This window comes from Chelmon rostratus, chromosome 8, assembly GCF_017976325.1.
Source record: "Chelmon rostratus isolate fCheRos1 chromosome 8, fCheRos1.pri, whole genome shotgun sequence".
In the NCBI taxonomy this organism is placed as follows: domain Eukaryota; kingdom Metazoa; phylum Chordata; class Actinopteri; order Chaetodontiformes; family Chaetodontidae; genus Chelmon; species Chelmon rostratus.
Genome location: NC_055665.1, coordinates 5,848,012 through 5,866,016, shown reverse-complemented (window position 1 = coordinate 5,866,016; position 18,005 = coordinate 5,848,012). Strand labels below are relative to the sequence as shown.

Sequence of the window (18,005 nt, the reverse complement as noted above, 5' to 3'; positions counted from 1 at the left end):
CTATTGCAGCACCTGACCCCGCGTCTCTGGGAGTTTGAGGGCCAGAAAACTGCCAGCCGCTAGTGCCCCCGAGGCAAAGAGGATGGGCACAGCCTTGGTGATACCGACGAACGAGGTGAAGATGCTTATTCCTAAAACGGCCGCTAATTTACAGAGGGCGTTGAGGAAGCCAAATGCTGTGGTTCTGAGAAAAGACAGGGGACAGATAAAGAGTACAGCGTCAGGGTCAGTCAGCCAAAGAAGAAAAGCACTGGAGTAATGCAGCAACAGGAGATGAATCTTTCAAATTGTTTCCCAAAACAGCCATTTTCTTTCTGAGATGAACTGTTAAGGTAAGTCTCAGAACTTCATCTTTGTTTCACGCAGCTGTCTTTTTCAAAGCTGTGGGGACTCCATATAACCACAAGGTGGAGCTATTACTTCTAAAATCAACACTCAAAAGCTGTTCTCACACTAAATATGGAAGGGCAACCCAAAAGATACACCCTCCTGCTTTGGTAAAATGTCGTCATGTTCTATTTTGCACTAGGTTGCATTTCAACAAATAAGTGTTGGATTTACAGATTCAGCTATAAGGTGGGGAAAAAAGACTAGAGCACACCCTAGTAAAGCCATTAGGTGGCAACAAGACAGCTTTACATCACATGCACTACCAATGATTTCACCCCACAATGTCATCCATCCCTGGAAGCCAACCAATCATTGTAGGGCAGCTCTTATGAGATCATTCACCACGTCATTCAGCACCACTGACCGTGCCTTCACATTGTCAAGGAGATTTCAGGGCATGCCTAAATTGCCTACCTCTTGTCAGAGGGGTAGAGCTCGACAGTCAGCACATCCAGGGCGTTCCATGAAGCAATGCTGATTCCCCCAAACAGGCAGAGCAGAGCAATCATGGCTGACTCGCTGTTGCCAAAGGACAGGAAGAAACAGCTGATGCAAGAGATCACACTGGAGCCCGCTGGAGACAGACAAAGGGAAAAAAGAGAGAGGTGGGGGAAAACAGTGATGTATGAAGAAAGGAAAGAAATCCTGCATATGCCAACTGAAAATTAGCAGCAGCCTATTGAACTGTAATGCAACTACACCAGACAGTGCAGTGTAACAAATACAGTCCCATCAGTGCTCGGTCCAAATCATCTGGCTGCTATGCAGACAAAACAACATGACGTGGACAAAAACTAAATGTTTTTCATGACTTTAATCCTTATAATACTCAGGCACCAGAATCAATGGCAGCCTGTGACAGCACATATCAAAATGTTAGCGAAATGGAAGCATCACTGGCTTTTGTTTATTCAGAAAATTTCTTTAACCCTTTCATGCATGAATTATGTGTTAGTGTTTTTAGGCATGAAAAAAAGGTGAACTTTTTTTTTTTCAAACAATTTTTGAGTTTTTCACATGTCCACTCAGGTGGACAGCATGCATTTGAGTTTTCAACTGAAGAAATATGTATTTAACACACCAATGGAAATTTTAACAATTGTATTACTCCTTAGTTGTTACTTCGTGTTATGACATTTTATTTACCTGCAATGGTGTCCTATTATAGAATGATTGGCAAGGTATTCCTGAGCTACTCAGTATTCCTGGCCTTCTGTCGACCTTTTTTGGTTTTGAGACGTTTGTGTTGCACTTATAATGGCTGGCCAGTGGGTGGCAGTGTAAGGGATGACGCACTAGCATCCACTATGGTGGTTGATGTGCAACTTTACCATTAAAACCCATGTATATACAAGAAAATAGCTTTTGAATAGCTGTCTACTGTAGTGACCATTATGTGTGAAAGGGTTAAATAGATTACCACTTTTTTAATCATCAAGTCTCACCAGGAAATTTGCAATTTATGAACTTCGTCTGCAGACTGACTTTAATAAATTACATGAAATTCAGACTTTCAACTCTAAAACTAAGCAAGTCCACCAGCCAGCTACTATAGACACTGGCACTCTCAATCATCGCTGTGAAAAATGTGACCTACAGTCATACATTGTTTAAAAACCTTATTTTTGCATCTCACTGTCTTTAGACACCCAGTTTTCCACCTGTCCACAAACTTTCCATTCTACTGCTCTTTCAATACACATGGTGCTGAGTACTGTGGCCCTGCGGTCATATTACCTAGCATCCTCAGCCGTCCAATCTTGTCCATGAGCAACGCCGAAACGATGTTGCCTGGCAACACAGCCAAGGTGCCCAGGAAACTGACAAAGTAGACCATGTAGGCATTGTTCTCATCACTGACGTCGCTGAGCAGGCAGCCCTCTTTGTTGTGCAGGAAAGTGCTGTTGATGAGCTTACAGTTGACCAACCTATACTTGAAGAGATCTGGGGTGAAAGGAGGGGAGGGAGGGGTTGTGGAGCATGGTGAGAGTGGAGACAGAAAGGGAGCAGGGTTGAGGAGGTTGATTCGTACAGTAAGCTTGTTGTTAGGATTCGTGGAAAAGATGCAGACAGTGGAGATTAATCTGCTATTACTGTTGCACAAGGAACAAAGTAAACTTAAGTCTTCAAAACTGACAAAATGGAAACAATTTGTATAAAAGAGTCAACTTATAAGAATACATGCAAATAATCACTTATTATCATCTGTATTATTATTAACATCATTTTTTATTGATCATTTTTTTTATTGTCAAATGATCTATATGGAAGAAACTGGAGCACCCAGAGAAAACCCAGTGTTTCATCATGTCATGTTCTAGTTATCTGAGGAAAGCTCCACTACTGCAGTCCTGTTAAAGCAGTGGTGGTGGGCTTGAAAATGGCTACTATTCATGCAATGGCAACATTGGCGCAATGTTGTTTGTGAAAAATTCAAGCATAGTGTGATTCCATTGTCGTGCTGCGCGGAAACAAGCAGCAGTTCTTGATAGGGTCCGGATAACAAATGGTCTCATTCCTCGTCTGCACCTGGAAAAAGCACCTGCAATGCAGAGTCTAACAAATTGTCTCGTGACCCAAGCAGAGAAAATTACAGGCAACCTTTCCTCTGGCTCAACCAGTTGATACCAGTTAATAACCTGTCCAATCTCTTCCCTGATCATGGGAAAAACATCCACAATAGATAAGCCGATTGTGCTAAAAGCAGTTGCAAGTAGTGACATGGTCAGGGTAAGAGACAAAAATGAAAAAAATAAAAGCAAAACAGCAACAAGGAGAAGGGAAACAATGGAAGTAACAAAAAGAAAGAATGATATTTGAAATGCTACTGTTGCTGCCATGGTGATAATAATTCCAGTCATTTCCAAAATGAAGTCCCAGCCACTGTCTAAAGCATTTCCTAGCATGATGAAAAAGTTTGCAATTCTTTGAGCCGTGTTACAAAAAACGGCAATTGTTTTTCGATTAATGGTCATAATCATTCGTCCAAGCCTGGCTGTCATTGTTGAAATTGGGGCCCATATCCTGTTTGGCCCTTTGCCAAAAGGTTGTGGTGTCTGTGGGTTCGGCGTTTCGCTGTTCGATGCTGTGTCATCTATTGAGCTGTGGGTACAGTGGCTGCCGTTATTCTGATGCAGCAACTGGACATCACTGTCATGTGGAGAGGATTCGTGGAGTTCGACTGGGTTACCACTCAGTGCACTGAGTCCCAGTTCAGATCTGATGAGGCGACGAGCCGTTTTGGTGATCCTCAGACCAAGGGTAAAGACTGTGTCATTCATTGGGCTGTAAGTACCAGGGCGCAGGTATGAAGACACGTAGCAATCGTGAGGATGAAGCATAATCCTCTTGCTGCCAGTCTGACTCCTGTGAATCACAGGGCCAGTGCATGCAGAGGTGCTAGCCTCCTCTTGTTCATCTTGCTGAGTTCCAGCACTCAGATAGCCCAAGCCCGTAGAGTGGCTGCCATTATCGGTGTGGGCTAGTGTATTCCATGGGCCACTGGGACCACAGTACATAAATGGAGACTTGCACCAATCCAAAGGTTGAAAGACTGACTTAATAATGTAAGTCACAGGGTAAGTGCGTGGACAGGTGATACCCACCTGAGCACCCAGGCAGCCCAAGCCTGTATTATTATTCTGATGCAGCAACCGGAGATTTCTGAAGCTTTTCTCTTTGGCTTCAGATGGGTTAGCACTCGTTGAACTGACGTGATAAGGTTCCAGTTCAGAACTGAGTTGACAAGCAGTGGTGCTGATGGAGGGCATCAGACTCAGAGAAAGGGCAAGGACTGCGTTATTCCTTCTGCTATAGTTAGCAGATAATGCAGACATGCTGCAAGCGGGAGGATGAAGATTAAGGCACTTGCTGCCAACCTGACTCCTGTTAATCACAGGATGGGTGTGTGCAGAGGTGCTACCCCCCTCTTGTTTATTTTGCTGAGTTTCACTGCCTGGACAGCCTGTAGACTGGCTTTTATTATTCTGAAGCCGTCTGACGCGACCAGCAAAATTGCCGATCCAGGGAATCGCGTTAAGAGCAAGACTTAAAGCCTTCATGAGTACGGTTGTGTGAGTCAAACAGAAAAAATAGTATCGAATCGTATAGCTTAATATAGGGTTGTGGATACTGAATAGACAGTATTCAATACAGTATTCATACATAGTATAAACTCTACACTGGCTTTGATCTCTTTGCTGTACAGCGTCATAGTCGTTAGGAGTGACGTCACGATCACAGCTTTTTTTGGTTTTGTTTTTGGCTTTGATGTTCGCAGTCACGCTGGTGCGCATGCGCGATGTGTGCACTCACGTATTTTTATAGTCGAAGCCAGGAGCTTGAATTTTACATCCAATTTAACTGTAACTTTAATACATACTATAACGGCATAAATATGGATCACTGTATAGGTTATGGGTCGTAGTTAGTTGGCAGATGTGTGTATTCAGCTGAAACTTACTTGCGTGAATCTCTCACTTTGCACCGCGCTGGCACACCGACAGCACGCGCAGAGGAAAATTCACCGTGTAGCTGCGGGCATCAGCCCCCCAGCTGACAGTTATATCTCGTAAAAGCTTCCAGTTTTGAGCATATTTCAAATCTACAACGCTAAAAACAACATTTTCAACGAAAGAGACGCTTATTCGTCCCACTTTTCCATGTCTCATGTATTTAAACACACTGAATCACAGCAATAATCAGGAATAATTGCTCTACTCCTCCTTTACATCAGTATCATTAACTCACCTTTGGTGGGCTTGTATTCATTCATTTATCTATTTCAGAGAAGTTGCATTATATATTAAAAGCAGATCACCTGTCTCAGGTGTGGTGCAATATACCTGCATGGTCCAACAGCTGGTTAGTCAAATTCCTATTGCAAATCACACAGTAAGGACAAAGCGACATCCAAAACAAATCAGGGACAAGTCACAAAACACGTCTCCATTGTTATATGATTTGTCATCGTTGTCACCAAACCCCAACTTTGGAAACTTTTCACAGTTTCTGAGAGCTGCTGATTCAACCTTTGTTGCTTGGCTGTGTTAGATTCGGTATTATCTTTTTTTCAAATTAGGTTGATCTATCTACTGTATCTGATGCACTGGTGAGTCCACCGTTCTCTGGAAAAATAAGACTCCCCCCCACCCACCCGTTGCTCTTTCTGAAGTCTTCTCCCATTTGTTTACTATAAAGGGGCATGTGGATTATTTCTTTATCTGAATCTGTTATCTAAGAACAGAGGGTGTATGTTGTGCAGGCTGTAAAGCCCCCAACAATGATTTTTTGACTTGATACTAATAAGTTGCAAATTGTCAGAAGTGATTATTTGATTATTTGGGCCAACAGAAAGTATCTACAGCGTTTCAACTCATTTCTGGCAACCCAACGGGTGTTTTATTCTATAAAAATATTTTTCAGCGTAGAATCAAAGCCCAAGATAATCTGCCAAGAGTCACTCTATTGCAGTAAATGTGAATATGAATACCATCTTCCAAATTATTGACATCTTGCAGTAATAAAACAATGGGTTGACAAACTGGAGAACAGCCCTTTAAACCTCTGGCTCGGCACATACAGGCTAAAATGTGGAGCACAGCAGCATTAGTCTTGCCGTTTGTTGCCATCATGCCACATTGTGATAATAAGGTCCAGTCTATTATGGCAACTATGAGACAGCCATAAGTTCTGAACAGGGAGCCTAACAAGAGATTAAACATTAATAAGAAAACATGTTTCATAATCCCATTCTAATGAGGAACCCCTGGCTGCCACTGATAGCAGCTGTGAGTGATTGCTCGACGTGTGTCGAGACCGTAAACAACTAACAAAGCCAGCGGAAGGTCTGGCTGATACATCTATTGTGTGCAAGTGTCCGTATGTGTGGACACAGCTGCTGAATCTCTAGTGGACGTCGTCCCCTTTCGAAAATGCACAAAGATACGGCTCTTGTCTGCTTTCTGCATGTGACTTCTTTTGTGTCATTTCGGAGGAGAAAAATCGATCATAAGGTTTGAGGTGAGAGATGGCACCACGGCTTTAAAGCTGAAATAATGGAGGATTCAGTCTGGGTTGCTAGGAGACACTGCGGTCCTGCTGCCAAGCTGTATTTGGTGTAGTGCCAGTCAGTCAGTGGAGTCAGTGGGGAGGGGAAAAGAAAGTAATTGAGCCATTTTAACAAACAGTTGGAGCTGACTTTGCTGCTCTTTTATAGATCAGGCGAAGGCAAGGCAGAAAATACTGGCTGTCCAATTAAGCTGAATATAATAAGCAAAAACATGACCAGGGCTATTGTGTTGATTATAAATGGTTCAGGTACTATGTCTTAATAAAACCAATGACAACATCATCCATCCATCATACTAGATGACAACACTGTACTCACACAATCTTTTAATTAAAGTTATTTATAAGGAGCTCTTTGAGAGCACTATAAATAGCACAGAAAGAATAAGGGCAGAGAGAGAGATGGGAAAGACAAGCTCACATTTATAGCACAGCTTACACCACATTTCGATTTTCAAAAGAGTTTATTCTCCTTTTGAAGAGCAGAAATCAGCATCAAACTGATGCAAGTCGTAAAAAAAAAAATGTGTCACTAAAACGCGATGTGCATAAACTTTGTGAAAACGTTGTGATGATCCTCTGTGGACAGGATTCCCTAACTTCATGACAGGGTGGGGGCGGGCAGACATTCATCTGTCTTCCTCTGTTGGTTTGCTCGCACTTGCTTTCTGCACCACGCCACATCCCTGCAGCACGCCGTCCGCTCATTCATGCATCACAGACACTGCAGATGTTTTTGCTGTAAAGCTGAATGTTGATGCCCATATCATCCACATCATCCTGTGTGTGTGTGTGTGTGTCCTACCTGTGTTGTAGAAGAGGGTGGCGATGAAGGTGCAGTTCTTGAAGAAGGTGTTGCTGGAGGTGATGTCCTCAAAGTAACACTCCTCAAACAGCGAGTCCTCAAACACCATAGACCTCATTTTCAGGTTCATAAATCTGCAAGTAATCACACATGGGGACGATGGAACCAAGAAATGGAGGCAAAGAGGGATGAACAGAACATGGAAGTGGAGAGCGGAGGAAGACAAAAGGAGGATGCAAAGAGAGAGACAAGTCTTTCATCAAGGGTTTGAAACTGTGAGGCTGTCAGATATTCAATTACCATATGACTGTTTGAATTGGAACAGCTGAAATCACATGCAGGGTTCAGGTTGAAAAGGCAAGGTCAGAGGAAACATCAAAGACAGGCTTGTTAAACATGAACAAGTCTGCAGGGCTTTCATCCAATCAAAGCAATGTTCAGAATAAAACATTTGCTGAACCCTCACTCATATTTTCATCTGGTTTCTTGTCATCCATCACAAAGTATTTACACTTTGTGAATAAATTCATCCACCAGGTATTGGAGAAATATAAAAATGAAGCTTGCGGAATATTCTTGGAATAAACAGTACCTGACCAATTAAAAACAGGGATGCAGCTGACTCACTTGTCGTTGAAGTACTCTCCCTGGCGGTGGACCTGGTTTTCCAGGGTGAAGTTAAAGGTGACATGTTCTACCTTCTCCTTGACGAAAACCCTGGTGCGTGAGGAGTACTCCTGCTTCTGCAGGTACTTGATCATGTCGGGGAACCACACTGTCAGACCGTAGTAGCTGGACGAGGAGGAGGAGGAGGAGAGAGATGGAGAGAAAGTGAGATAAGAAAAGGCAAATATACAGAAACAGAACTACAGAGGAATGATGAAGCCTCTATCAGCAGTGTTTCTGTGCACCCTATGAATTCCACTATTGCACACTCTGTATAAAAATGTCAGGTAAAATCAGTGAATGTTTTGTATTTGCTTTAGCAAAGTACTGTAGCAGACTTAAATCTCATATTTACCTGTTAAAAATGAAGGTAGCACTAGCAGCCGGTTAGCTTAGCACAGCACAAAGACTGGAAACAGTGGAAACAGCTAGCAGCAGTCTCTATCCAACATCAACATAATCCGCTCTAAAACTCACTAATTAACTCAATATATCACATTTGTTAACCAGTTATAATTTGTGATCCTGTTTTGGGTCACATGCCACATTATTTCTCAGCTCTGAGCGGTTACCAGACAACCAGGAGGTTGCAAATAGCAAATAAATGGTTGTGCATGCATCCCACTTTACTGACCAAACAAAAAAGTTATAACATGCTAGTTAATGAGCTTTAGCGATATTACCAGTTGGATTTTGTAACCTCTGCTAACTGCTACCCCTGTTTTAGCTAAGATAAGCGAACTGGCTGCTGGCTATAGCATCACATTTAGCATCTTGATATGAGATTGGTATCGATCTTCCCACCTTACAATCTGCCAGCAAATTAGCATTTTTCTAAAAATGTGCAACTATTCCTTTAAGTACAGTTTGAGGCCCTCCATTATTAGCATTTTGTGCAACTTCATGCCTCTGCTCCACTACATTTCAGAGGGAAATATTGTAATTTTACTCCACTGCTTTTACTTCACAGATTATTAACTTTATGAATTTAAAAAACATGATGCAGCTTCATAGATTACACACTCAAGAGTAGACAACATTAGCTCCGTATGCAATAGCAAATGCTACGTATGCATTAATGCATTAAATTAACAATACATACAATAAAGTCACACTCACATTTGTCTGGATAACAATATTTCTACTTTTAACATATTTTGATAATAATAACATAATGTGTACGGTTTTATTTGTAATGGAGTATTTTACAATGTAGTATTTTTGCTGTTACTTCGTGATCTGAAAACTTGCCCTATTTTAAGTTTCTAAAGTTATTACTTATAGGCAATACTTACTTTTATTCTGACCTACAAAGAGAGACACTCTTGTGTATCAGCAGTATTGATACAAAATGTAATATTCCTCACTGGCCTCCTTACTTCTAGTTTTTTGTGTTGCTGTTTCATTTTAATAAGATCAAATCTAATAAAAGCTGTTTGGAGTAATTGCTCATCCGAAAATATGAACCTGACAGGTGCAGCCACGCCTTGTCATTAATCATGGACATATGAGCGCTTCCTCTGCATTCAGATCACCCACAGCTACCTGACAGCAAGCTGTTAAGCCGAAGCTGAAAAACCTGCAGCGGTGCACCGTTCTTTAGCCTAATCTCACCTGAAGGACATAGAGAACCACACAGCCATCATCATGTAGGTGGTGCGGCGGTACTCGGGGGAGAAAACAGTCTGGAAATTACTCCACACCTGAAGGAACACATACATGGACACAAACACATAGACACAGAGAGAACACAGTAAATACACAGTACAGTCAGAGAAAAAGCAAACATTCACCAGACGTCTCGGAAAACAAGTTTCTTTCATCAGCTGCAAGAAATAAACAGCATGTCCCAGAATCCCCTCCCAGGCACAGAGTAAACAAAGTGAGACATCCTTTGCAGCACAAGCTGAGAGATAAACACGTCCTGCCACTAAATACACATCGTCCACAAAGACAAAGAGAATTATCACATCAGTAGAGCCTGAGCTGAGCAGAGTCCTGCAACGCTGACTGTGTGCTCTAGACAGAGGCAAGATAGCCGTGTCTCCATTCTTCCAGTGGTTATGCTAAACTAAGCTTATTGCATCCTAATTCCTAGTTCTAAGTTGATGAAAGCTGCTGCGAGGAACAGATCTCAGCTGCTGTAACCACATTTTGAATGTGAACTACTTCTATGATCTGACACATTTTTTGTTCATCTCTTTAAACTCTCAATCTTTTCCCCACTTATTAATTTATTATTGAGAGTTTTTAAGACATATTAGACATATTTTATACGAGCAAGCAGCTTAGCATCATCAAACATCTACAAATCATTAGTGCTGATCTGCCCTCAGCGTGTTTCCTTGTTTCAATGTACAGTTAATATTCCTACATAAGAACCAGTGAAATAAAACAAACTGAAGGGTTTATCACCTGATGGAAAAGTGAAGTGAGCTTTATCCTCCATTTCTCATGCCAGGCGGCGCCATCGCCCAGGTTCACCAGTTCATCCATCTGCTTCACTGTTTTGATGGTGGTCACCTGGGAACAACAGCACAATCATTTATTCTTTAGTTTGAATTGTTGCTTTGACATGTACGTCACATCAAACATGAGCAACTTCATTTCAACTTAATTCATTCAGTATACAATTTTTCATCGCTGCTTGACATTAAACATTCACTTTGAAATACTGCAGATGCTCATTAATGTACAAATCTTAGCAGCTAGCAGACAAGCTCCCCAACAGAGGCACACAACCCCTGAGACAATAAAAAGGCTCTATTCAACCTAAAAATTATACAACAAGAGGGACTTATTCTGCTTAATCTCTCACCATTAATAATATAATATATTAAACACGGGCAGTTATCAGAATTAATGTTATTCGTTAATATAGTAAGAAGAGGTTGTAAAGTATTTTTGTCACCGTATTTCATTTAACTATTAACATGAACTGTGTGACTGGAAGCATTACAGTCGTTTAAAGAAAAATCTGCTAGAACTCATTAATATGCAGATTTATGCAGCACAGAGCTCAGAACCTGCTGCACTGTATTAGCCTACAGACACACACACACACACACACTGTGTGAGGACATTTTTTCCTGCATACAGACAATGACGACAATAAGATTCTTGAGTGCGACTTACAGAGAAGACCCTCTCTGGGTAGCCCTTGGCCCTCATGTTGGTGTCATGGACCTGCTTCAGAATCATCCACGCCTCGTCATGTTTCCCATTCTGGAGGAGAGAAACAAACAAAAAAAAGAATTAACATGCTAGTCAGCACTCATGCTGTAGTACCTGGAAGTTAAAACCACAGCAGGGTTAGGGTGAAAGGTTACCAGAGGGTGGCGTTAGCCTTACGTCACACTCGATATTTTAACATGTCTTTGCAGTTGTTTGTGAAGCCTGCGTTTATGTCTGGTTAATGATCTGGTGTAACAGCGAGTGATGTTGTGATTCAAACATTAATTAGCAACTTTGTGAATGTCTACAACGCCTTGATGTGAGTGCCAAACAGATGTGAAGGCGCTACAAAATTTGAACGCACAGTTTTGTAGAAATCAATTCCTCAAATGTCGCATCTGTTGAAAATCAACATTCAGCATCCAATTAAGGCAAATGTTACCAGACGTCTCCATTTTCCAGGATGTCAAAAATCAAGATGTGAAAACCTCGACTCAGCTTTGCCCTGACAAAATAATTGGTGCTTGTGTGTCAATGGTGCATGTGTGCTGTATGTGTTTAAAGGAATAGCTCTGAAAAACATTTCTTAGTTTTATTATTAAGGGTTAGATGAGATGAGATTGATACTGCACCGTTCTCATGGCTGTAAATACGACCAGCAGTCACTTAGCTTAGCTTAGCTTAAACACTGGAAACAGGTGGGAACTGCTAGCCTGGCTTTGTACAAAAACAACAAATTCTGCCTACCAGCACCTTTAAAGTTCACTAATTAGCACATTATATCTCGTTTTGTTTAATCTTTGGTTGTGCTGGATCTAAAGGACAACTTCTGTTCCAATACAGATTAAACAAACAGGATATAACTTTATTATTAGGAGGATCTAAAAAACTTGGTAAGCAGATTTTGTTACCTCTGGACTGAGCCAGGCTGGATGTTTCCCCCAGTTTCCAGTCTATATGCTAAGCTAAGCTAACCAGCTTCCGACTGCAGCTTCGACATGACAGTGGTGTCAATCTTCTAATCTAACTCTGCAAAAAAAGCAAATATGTGCATTTCCCAAAAAGTCAAACTATTCCTTTATGGCAGTTGTTCCTGACTGTTTTTCTTCAGGGACCCCTTTTCTATCGGCGAGTTAACTGATACATATTATATTTAATGCTGTTAACAATAACAGTACAGAACAACCGATTAATGTACAATTAACCCAAATAGTGAGCACAATGTGTGACATTCTACATCTGCGTCTCTAAACGAACAATGTCAGTTAGTTTTATTCACAGAATGAAATCTTGAGATATAGGCCCACTGTATGTTTTTAAAAAAGCTTTTCTTACACCCGAATTCAATGATCTTTCATTCTAAACCTACATCTCATTAAGACTAAACATATGATGCTGTTTTATGTGGACATATTCAAATTTTTTGTGTCCATTTGCAGTATTTTCTGTATCTCTGTAGCCAGCTTCATTTACTGTACTAAACTGATTCACTGATGCCTTTTGATGTCTGTGTGTATCAAAGGAAGTGTGGGCGGATGTGTGTGACAACAGGGGTCTTGAAACATCAAAGTTAAAGCAAATGAAAACCACGCAGGAACAAGTGGGCAAATTACTACTGAAATAAGAGTTTCTGTTTGTATAAAGCAGTGAATAAATGAAAATATAACATCTGCTGTGGTTATGACTTAGCAGCACATTAACAGAGCTACGGTGATCTGGGTCTGGTCTGGTCCAGGATCTCTATCTGATCTATTCAAATTATTCTGGGACAGTGACTACGCAGCACAGCATCTTCCACTTTGCAACTGTTTTCAAGGCTGTTTATGCGTTCGAGAAGTCATTGTATTCAAAGAATATTTGTGAATATTGGTGTGGCTAGAGCTGTCAGGCTGACCTCCAGGTAGAAGCGGGGGCTCTCGGGCATGGTGGTGAGGGCAGAGATGGCCGCCACAGAGGGGAAGGCACACACCAACACAAAGACACGCCAGCTGTGGAATTGGTAAGCCGAGCCCATCTGGAAACTCCAGCCTAACCGAAGAGAGAGAGCGAGAGGAGGGAGGTGTCAGAGAAAACCAGAGCTGAGAGGCAGCTGCAGGACTTGTGCACAACAAGCTTCCTCAATTTAAACTGCACTGCTCAGCTCGTACGCATGTCGATTAAAAACTGCATTGCGGTGACTTTGGTGAATGTGCTCGATCTTGGTTGGCCAACTTGATCTCCTTTTGCCACTATTTTACTTTTCTTTGCACCGTGACAATGATGATCTTTTCACTCAGCACTTGGGTAAAAAGAGCTGTCAGTTAGGTTGAAATGAACTGAGTTGAAATATGCAATATGTGTGTGTTCTTTTTACATCTGGGTCGATGCTTGACATAAACAGGAAATTATAACAACAGAAAGAACATGCTCAATCTTTCAGCTTCATTTTACTAAATTTCCCCAGCTGGGGACTAATAAAGTTCATCTTATTTAGTCTCTATCAAGGCATCTGACACTGAAGTCCATCCAGCATCAAGCTGTCTGACTCAGACTTGACTTGGTCTCAGTTATTACCAGATGTTGACTAAAATTTGAGAGAATAAAACCAAGAGAAACATATTGCATCAACTGTTTTTGCATGGTGACACTTTATTTTAAGCCTGTGCCGCTATTTATTATTAAGCATCTATTTATTCATCTATAATTCATTATTATGTGTTTTGTATAGTTCTTTTGCTTAACAGGGGTTTACAGATGTTACCTGTCCTTGGCTATAGCCCCAGATGAGGCAGCTATAATGAGCTGATATATGTAATGACATAGTATAAGTAGCTCCTAACTAAACATAAATGCTTCAGAGCACAGACTTACAGTGTGGCAGGATCCTGTCTGTAAAGGAGGTCATTACACAGCTGTTCTTTAGTTTAATGTAATATAATTTCAAGGCTGAAGTTTCTCAGAAACCGTCTGATGATCTCGCTAAAAGCATGAGCTGCAGTTTACTTGCAATTTTATACCATCGACACAAATCTGAGAGAATCTGTTCATGGAGAGGCTGAAACCTCGTCTCGAATCTGTGATTAACCCTCTTAAGACAGGTACTGGAGACTTCGGCAAACAAGATGAAATTAAGGTAACACTCATTTTGCAACCCACTCAAAACACTGAAAACACTGAAAATGCCTGAACCCTGAAAGCCACTAATGTACTTTGTCCACAATGATGCATCAAATGACAGTAGCGGAAGAACTATTGAGATCTTTTCCTTGTGACAGGAGCAGTATCACAGTATAAAACTACTCCATTACAAGTAAAATCAAGTAAAGGTACTATCAAAATACTTACTTAATACTTTAACATACTCATTTTGCAAAAATATGTACTATATATGTGTGTATAAATATTGTGGGAATACTATTGTTGAGCATCAACATGTTCGCACCCTTTTAATGCTGTCACGGTAGAGCTAATTTTAACTACTTCGTGTAAAATTGGGTCAATTAACCTGTAAAACTGCAGCATATTTTAGATGCTGATCACATGTGGTACAGGAAAAATTTCAGTCTGTAAAGTAACTGTGTGTGAAATAAATCATATATATTTCCATCTGAAATGTTGTTGAGTATTAAGCAGCATAAAAATGTAAAAGTACCTAAAAATTGTAATTAAAAAAGATTTTGAGCTACTCTCTCACTCTGTCCAGTGGAAACAATCATGAATCTGCTCCACAAACGGATAAAACGATAACAAGGATGGCTGTTAAGCAATCTAACACATTAACTAACTGGTGCACATATTGCCTCAGACAATGATTTCCTGACTGGCTGGTCTGTTTGCTTTTCTCACCATAGTGTGGGATGATGGCCCAGGCCATGGCGGAGGCGTAAATACCACCGATCATCCAGAACATGCAGAGCCAGCTCAGATGCTCTCCTCGCTTCTCCTGGGCCAGGAACTCAGAGTAATAGGAAAACACGATGGGAATGGAGCCGCCAATACTGTGGAGTAAAGAGGGAGGCAGGAGTTAGAGGAGGAAGACAATTAAAAGAGGAGCATGAGAAAGGATCCACACAGAGGAGAAAGCAAATGGTGGGTGAGATAAGAGAGAGGAGAAAGAACAGAGGCAACACAAAAGCGAGACAGATGACACTGGTAATTTAAAAAGGCAGCAAGAAAACAAATTAGGTAATGTTGTGAAGAAAGAAAAGAGTAGAAATAAAAGCAATATAACAAAGAGAGTGAGGAAGAAACAGCAGAAAGGCAATGAAATAAAGGACAGGATCTTTAGAAAAAGCAGCAGGAAAGAGTGTGAGATACGAGAGACGACGGAGAAGCCTCGCGCTTGATTAAGACTGAACATTAACGTCTTAATGGCCAAGCCGACTGCAATCAATAGCGCCATCTTTACGGCCTCTGCACATGTTACATCACAGCAATTTACAATCAGATGGGAACTGATGGCGCCAACACACTCACACTCGGAGCTCTGCAGCCAAACAGGAGCACCGTTAATAGAGACTTGGAAAAGTTCAAAGTTCACCACACAGCAAATGGCAGCAATATCCACAATGAATCAGCCGCTCTGAACATTTCATCAGAAAAGGACGTTTTCACAGTCTGTGGATTCTTTTTACTCTGTGCTACACTATTTTACTTACTGCTAAAGAGAAGCTCAACTAAAATCATTCAACTGCATGCAGCATGTAAATTAAAGAAATAAGTAGGTTGACTGCCAGATTTCGTCGTCATTGTACTTATTTACATTAAAGCTATTATCTAAAGGATTTGAAAATGTCGGACTTTGATGCCCCCTGGTGGTAGCATCAACATAAGTCTAACTCCATGCTAGGGGCTATGCAGAGCAGTACTACAAGAGTTTTTAACTAGTCATGAAACAGTCTTAATTTAATACTGATGCCTCTATATGACCTCCATAAGGAGAAGAAGGCTGACTGTTTCTCTATAGTTATTCTTAATGCTTGTCCCCCGGTCCGAATATCTGCAAAATCAGACAGAACAACAGTTGACGGGGAACAGAAGGAGATTTTTCTTTAGAGAATTTTATTTTAAACGAGGAAATGAAAAGGACTGACTGATTGAAAGTCAGCATTGGTCGGTCATTCAACGGACATAATTGCCGGATTTGAGAGGATTCAAAACCAAACCGGAACTGATCCTCTTCCTCTCTTCCCTCTTCTCGGGTAATATGGGGAATATTGATAACTTTAGCTGTCTTCACAAAATTACTTTTACCGAGCAACCAAATCTATTAGCTTGGTGGATTATGGTACTAAAACAAAGTCTACTTAATCTTATATAGCCTCAAATAGATACACTACCTCCTCGCTATGTATCCTGAAAACAGCTGTGTTTAAATATTAAGTTGCGCCTTTCTTTCATTCACTCTAAAAACAAATGTGAGGTGGTGGAAACACTACTGCTTTTGTCCACAGGGGGCGCCAAAATCAACACACAATGGAAGTTCCTTGTAGTTGCTTTTAACACAGCAGTGCTTTAAGCTAAATGCTAACGCTAACAATAACATGGCAACATGCCCACAATGACAGTGCTAATATGCTATTGACAAGGTGATGTTAACCATGTTCAACATCTTACTTTTGTGCATCAGTATGCTAATGTCAGCTACTAAGCACAAAGTAGAGCTGAGGCTGATATGAATGTCTTAGTTTTGCAGGTATTTAGTCTTAAACAACCTTAAAGTTCATCCTGTGGAGGACAAAGAGGCACTTATCAAACTGTGATGAGTTTCACTTGGAAACAAAAATGTCAACCTGCTGGTAATCCATCTAGCCGCGAGCAACGCCACATGCTAAAATTAGAGGTACACAGTGCAAATAGTGCTTTTGTTGATGTTTTTTCATTCATTTGCATAACTGACAAAACCTAGATGACATGATCACATGAGGAAATATTTGGTGTTAACTGTTAAAACTAGATAAGCTCATACCTACTACTACTTTACCTACTGCATCTAAAACATCTAAAACCTGTTTAAGGTCATATTTTAAAGTGAGACCCTGATAGTCAGAGCAAAGGCCTCTATTTCACGGAGTCACCAGCATTCAACGACATGCAGAAAGGTAGCCTCAAGCGACCAGAAAGCACCAAAGCTACAAATGATTAATTTCAAATAAGGAGTGTGACAGTAGCTATGTTTATATGGCTTTTACACCAAACTTTAATCAAAAACGGGCTCATTGTGTGGAGGTTCTTGACCTAAATGAATGAGTGAGTAAATAAAAAGATCAAAAAGCAAATTCCAACACCTGATTGCAAAATAGCCCCAGAAATGCAGTAAACACCAGACATCCAAGTATCTGCGGGTGCATTTTTCCTTTTAAAATGAGCACAGTATTTTCGTCGGTCCTCTGACATGTGGCATTGCTCAGCCTGTCAAGTGAACTGATGCACCACAGTGGTCGTGACTGTCATTTCCAGCCCTGGCTGCTGTGCCTGTGTGTGACTCATCTGTCTCCTTACCCCACACCAGAGGCCAGGCGGCAGAAGAGGAAGGAGACGTAGCCCTGCACGAAGGACGAGAAGAAGGCAAACACGCTGTTGATGGAGAGGGAGATGAGGAGGGTCTGCCGTCGGCCAATCCGATCAGCCAGGCCGCCCCACACGAAGGCCCCGACCATCATACCCAGATACACGATCAGACCTGAGGGAGAAAGAGGGCATCGAAGCCATGGAGGAAAGAGGGAAGAAGAGAGAGGAAGAGCGTAATGGCAGGGAATGTGATGGGAGGAGATAATGAGGGAGGGAAGAGAGAGAGAGGACATGATAATAAGGTATTATTCATCAGTATACTCATTGATATTACTTCCAGCCCTCACTTGCACTCTCATTAAATTTCCAATGCCCAGTCTATTAGCTGATGTGAAGCCTTATTGGACTACTG

At 41.2% G+C, this 18,005-nt stretch overlaps 1 protein-coding gene across 1 annotated transcript in view; it reads right to left on the bottom strand.

Moving 5' to 3' along the window:
- The window catches only part of sv2a (synaptic vesicle glycoprotein 2A), a 29,331-nt gene continuing 11,326 nt past the window's right edge, over positions 1–18,005 (bottom strand). Inside the window, exons 2-12 of the mRNA XM_041942756.1 lie at positions 17,585–17,765; positions 14,930–15,081; positions 12,999–13,132; positions 11,066–11,155; positions 10,346–10,453; positions 9,545–9,633; positions 7,892–8,056; positions 7,265–7,398; positions 2,128–2,334; positions 805–964; positions 1–184 (exon numbers count right to left, since the gene is read on the bottom strand). Coding sequence (XP_041798690.1) covers positions 1–184; positions 805–964; positions 2,128–2,334; positions 7,265–7,398; positions 7,892–8,056; positions 9,545–9,633; positions 10,346–10,453; positions 11,066–11,155; positions 12,999–13,132; positions 14,930–15,081; positions 17,585–17,765 — 1,604 coding nt within the window. The remainder of the gene's footprint in view (positions 185–804; positions 965–2,127; positions 2,335–7,264; positions 7,399–7,891; positions 8,057–9,544; positions 9,634–10,345; positions 10,454–11,065; positions 11,156–12,998; positions 13,133–14,929; positions 15,082–17,584; positions 17,766–18,005) is intronic.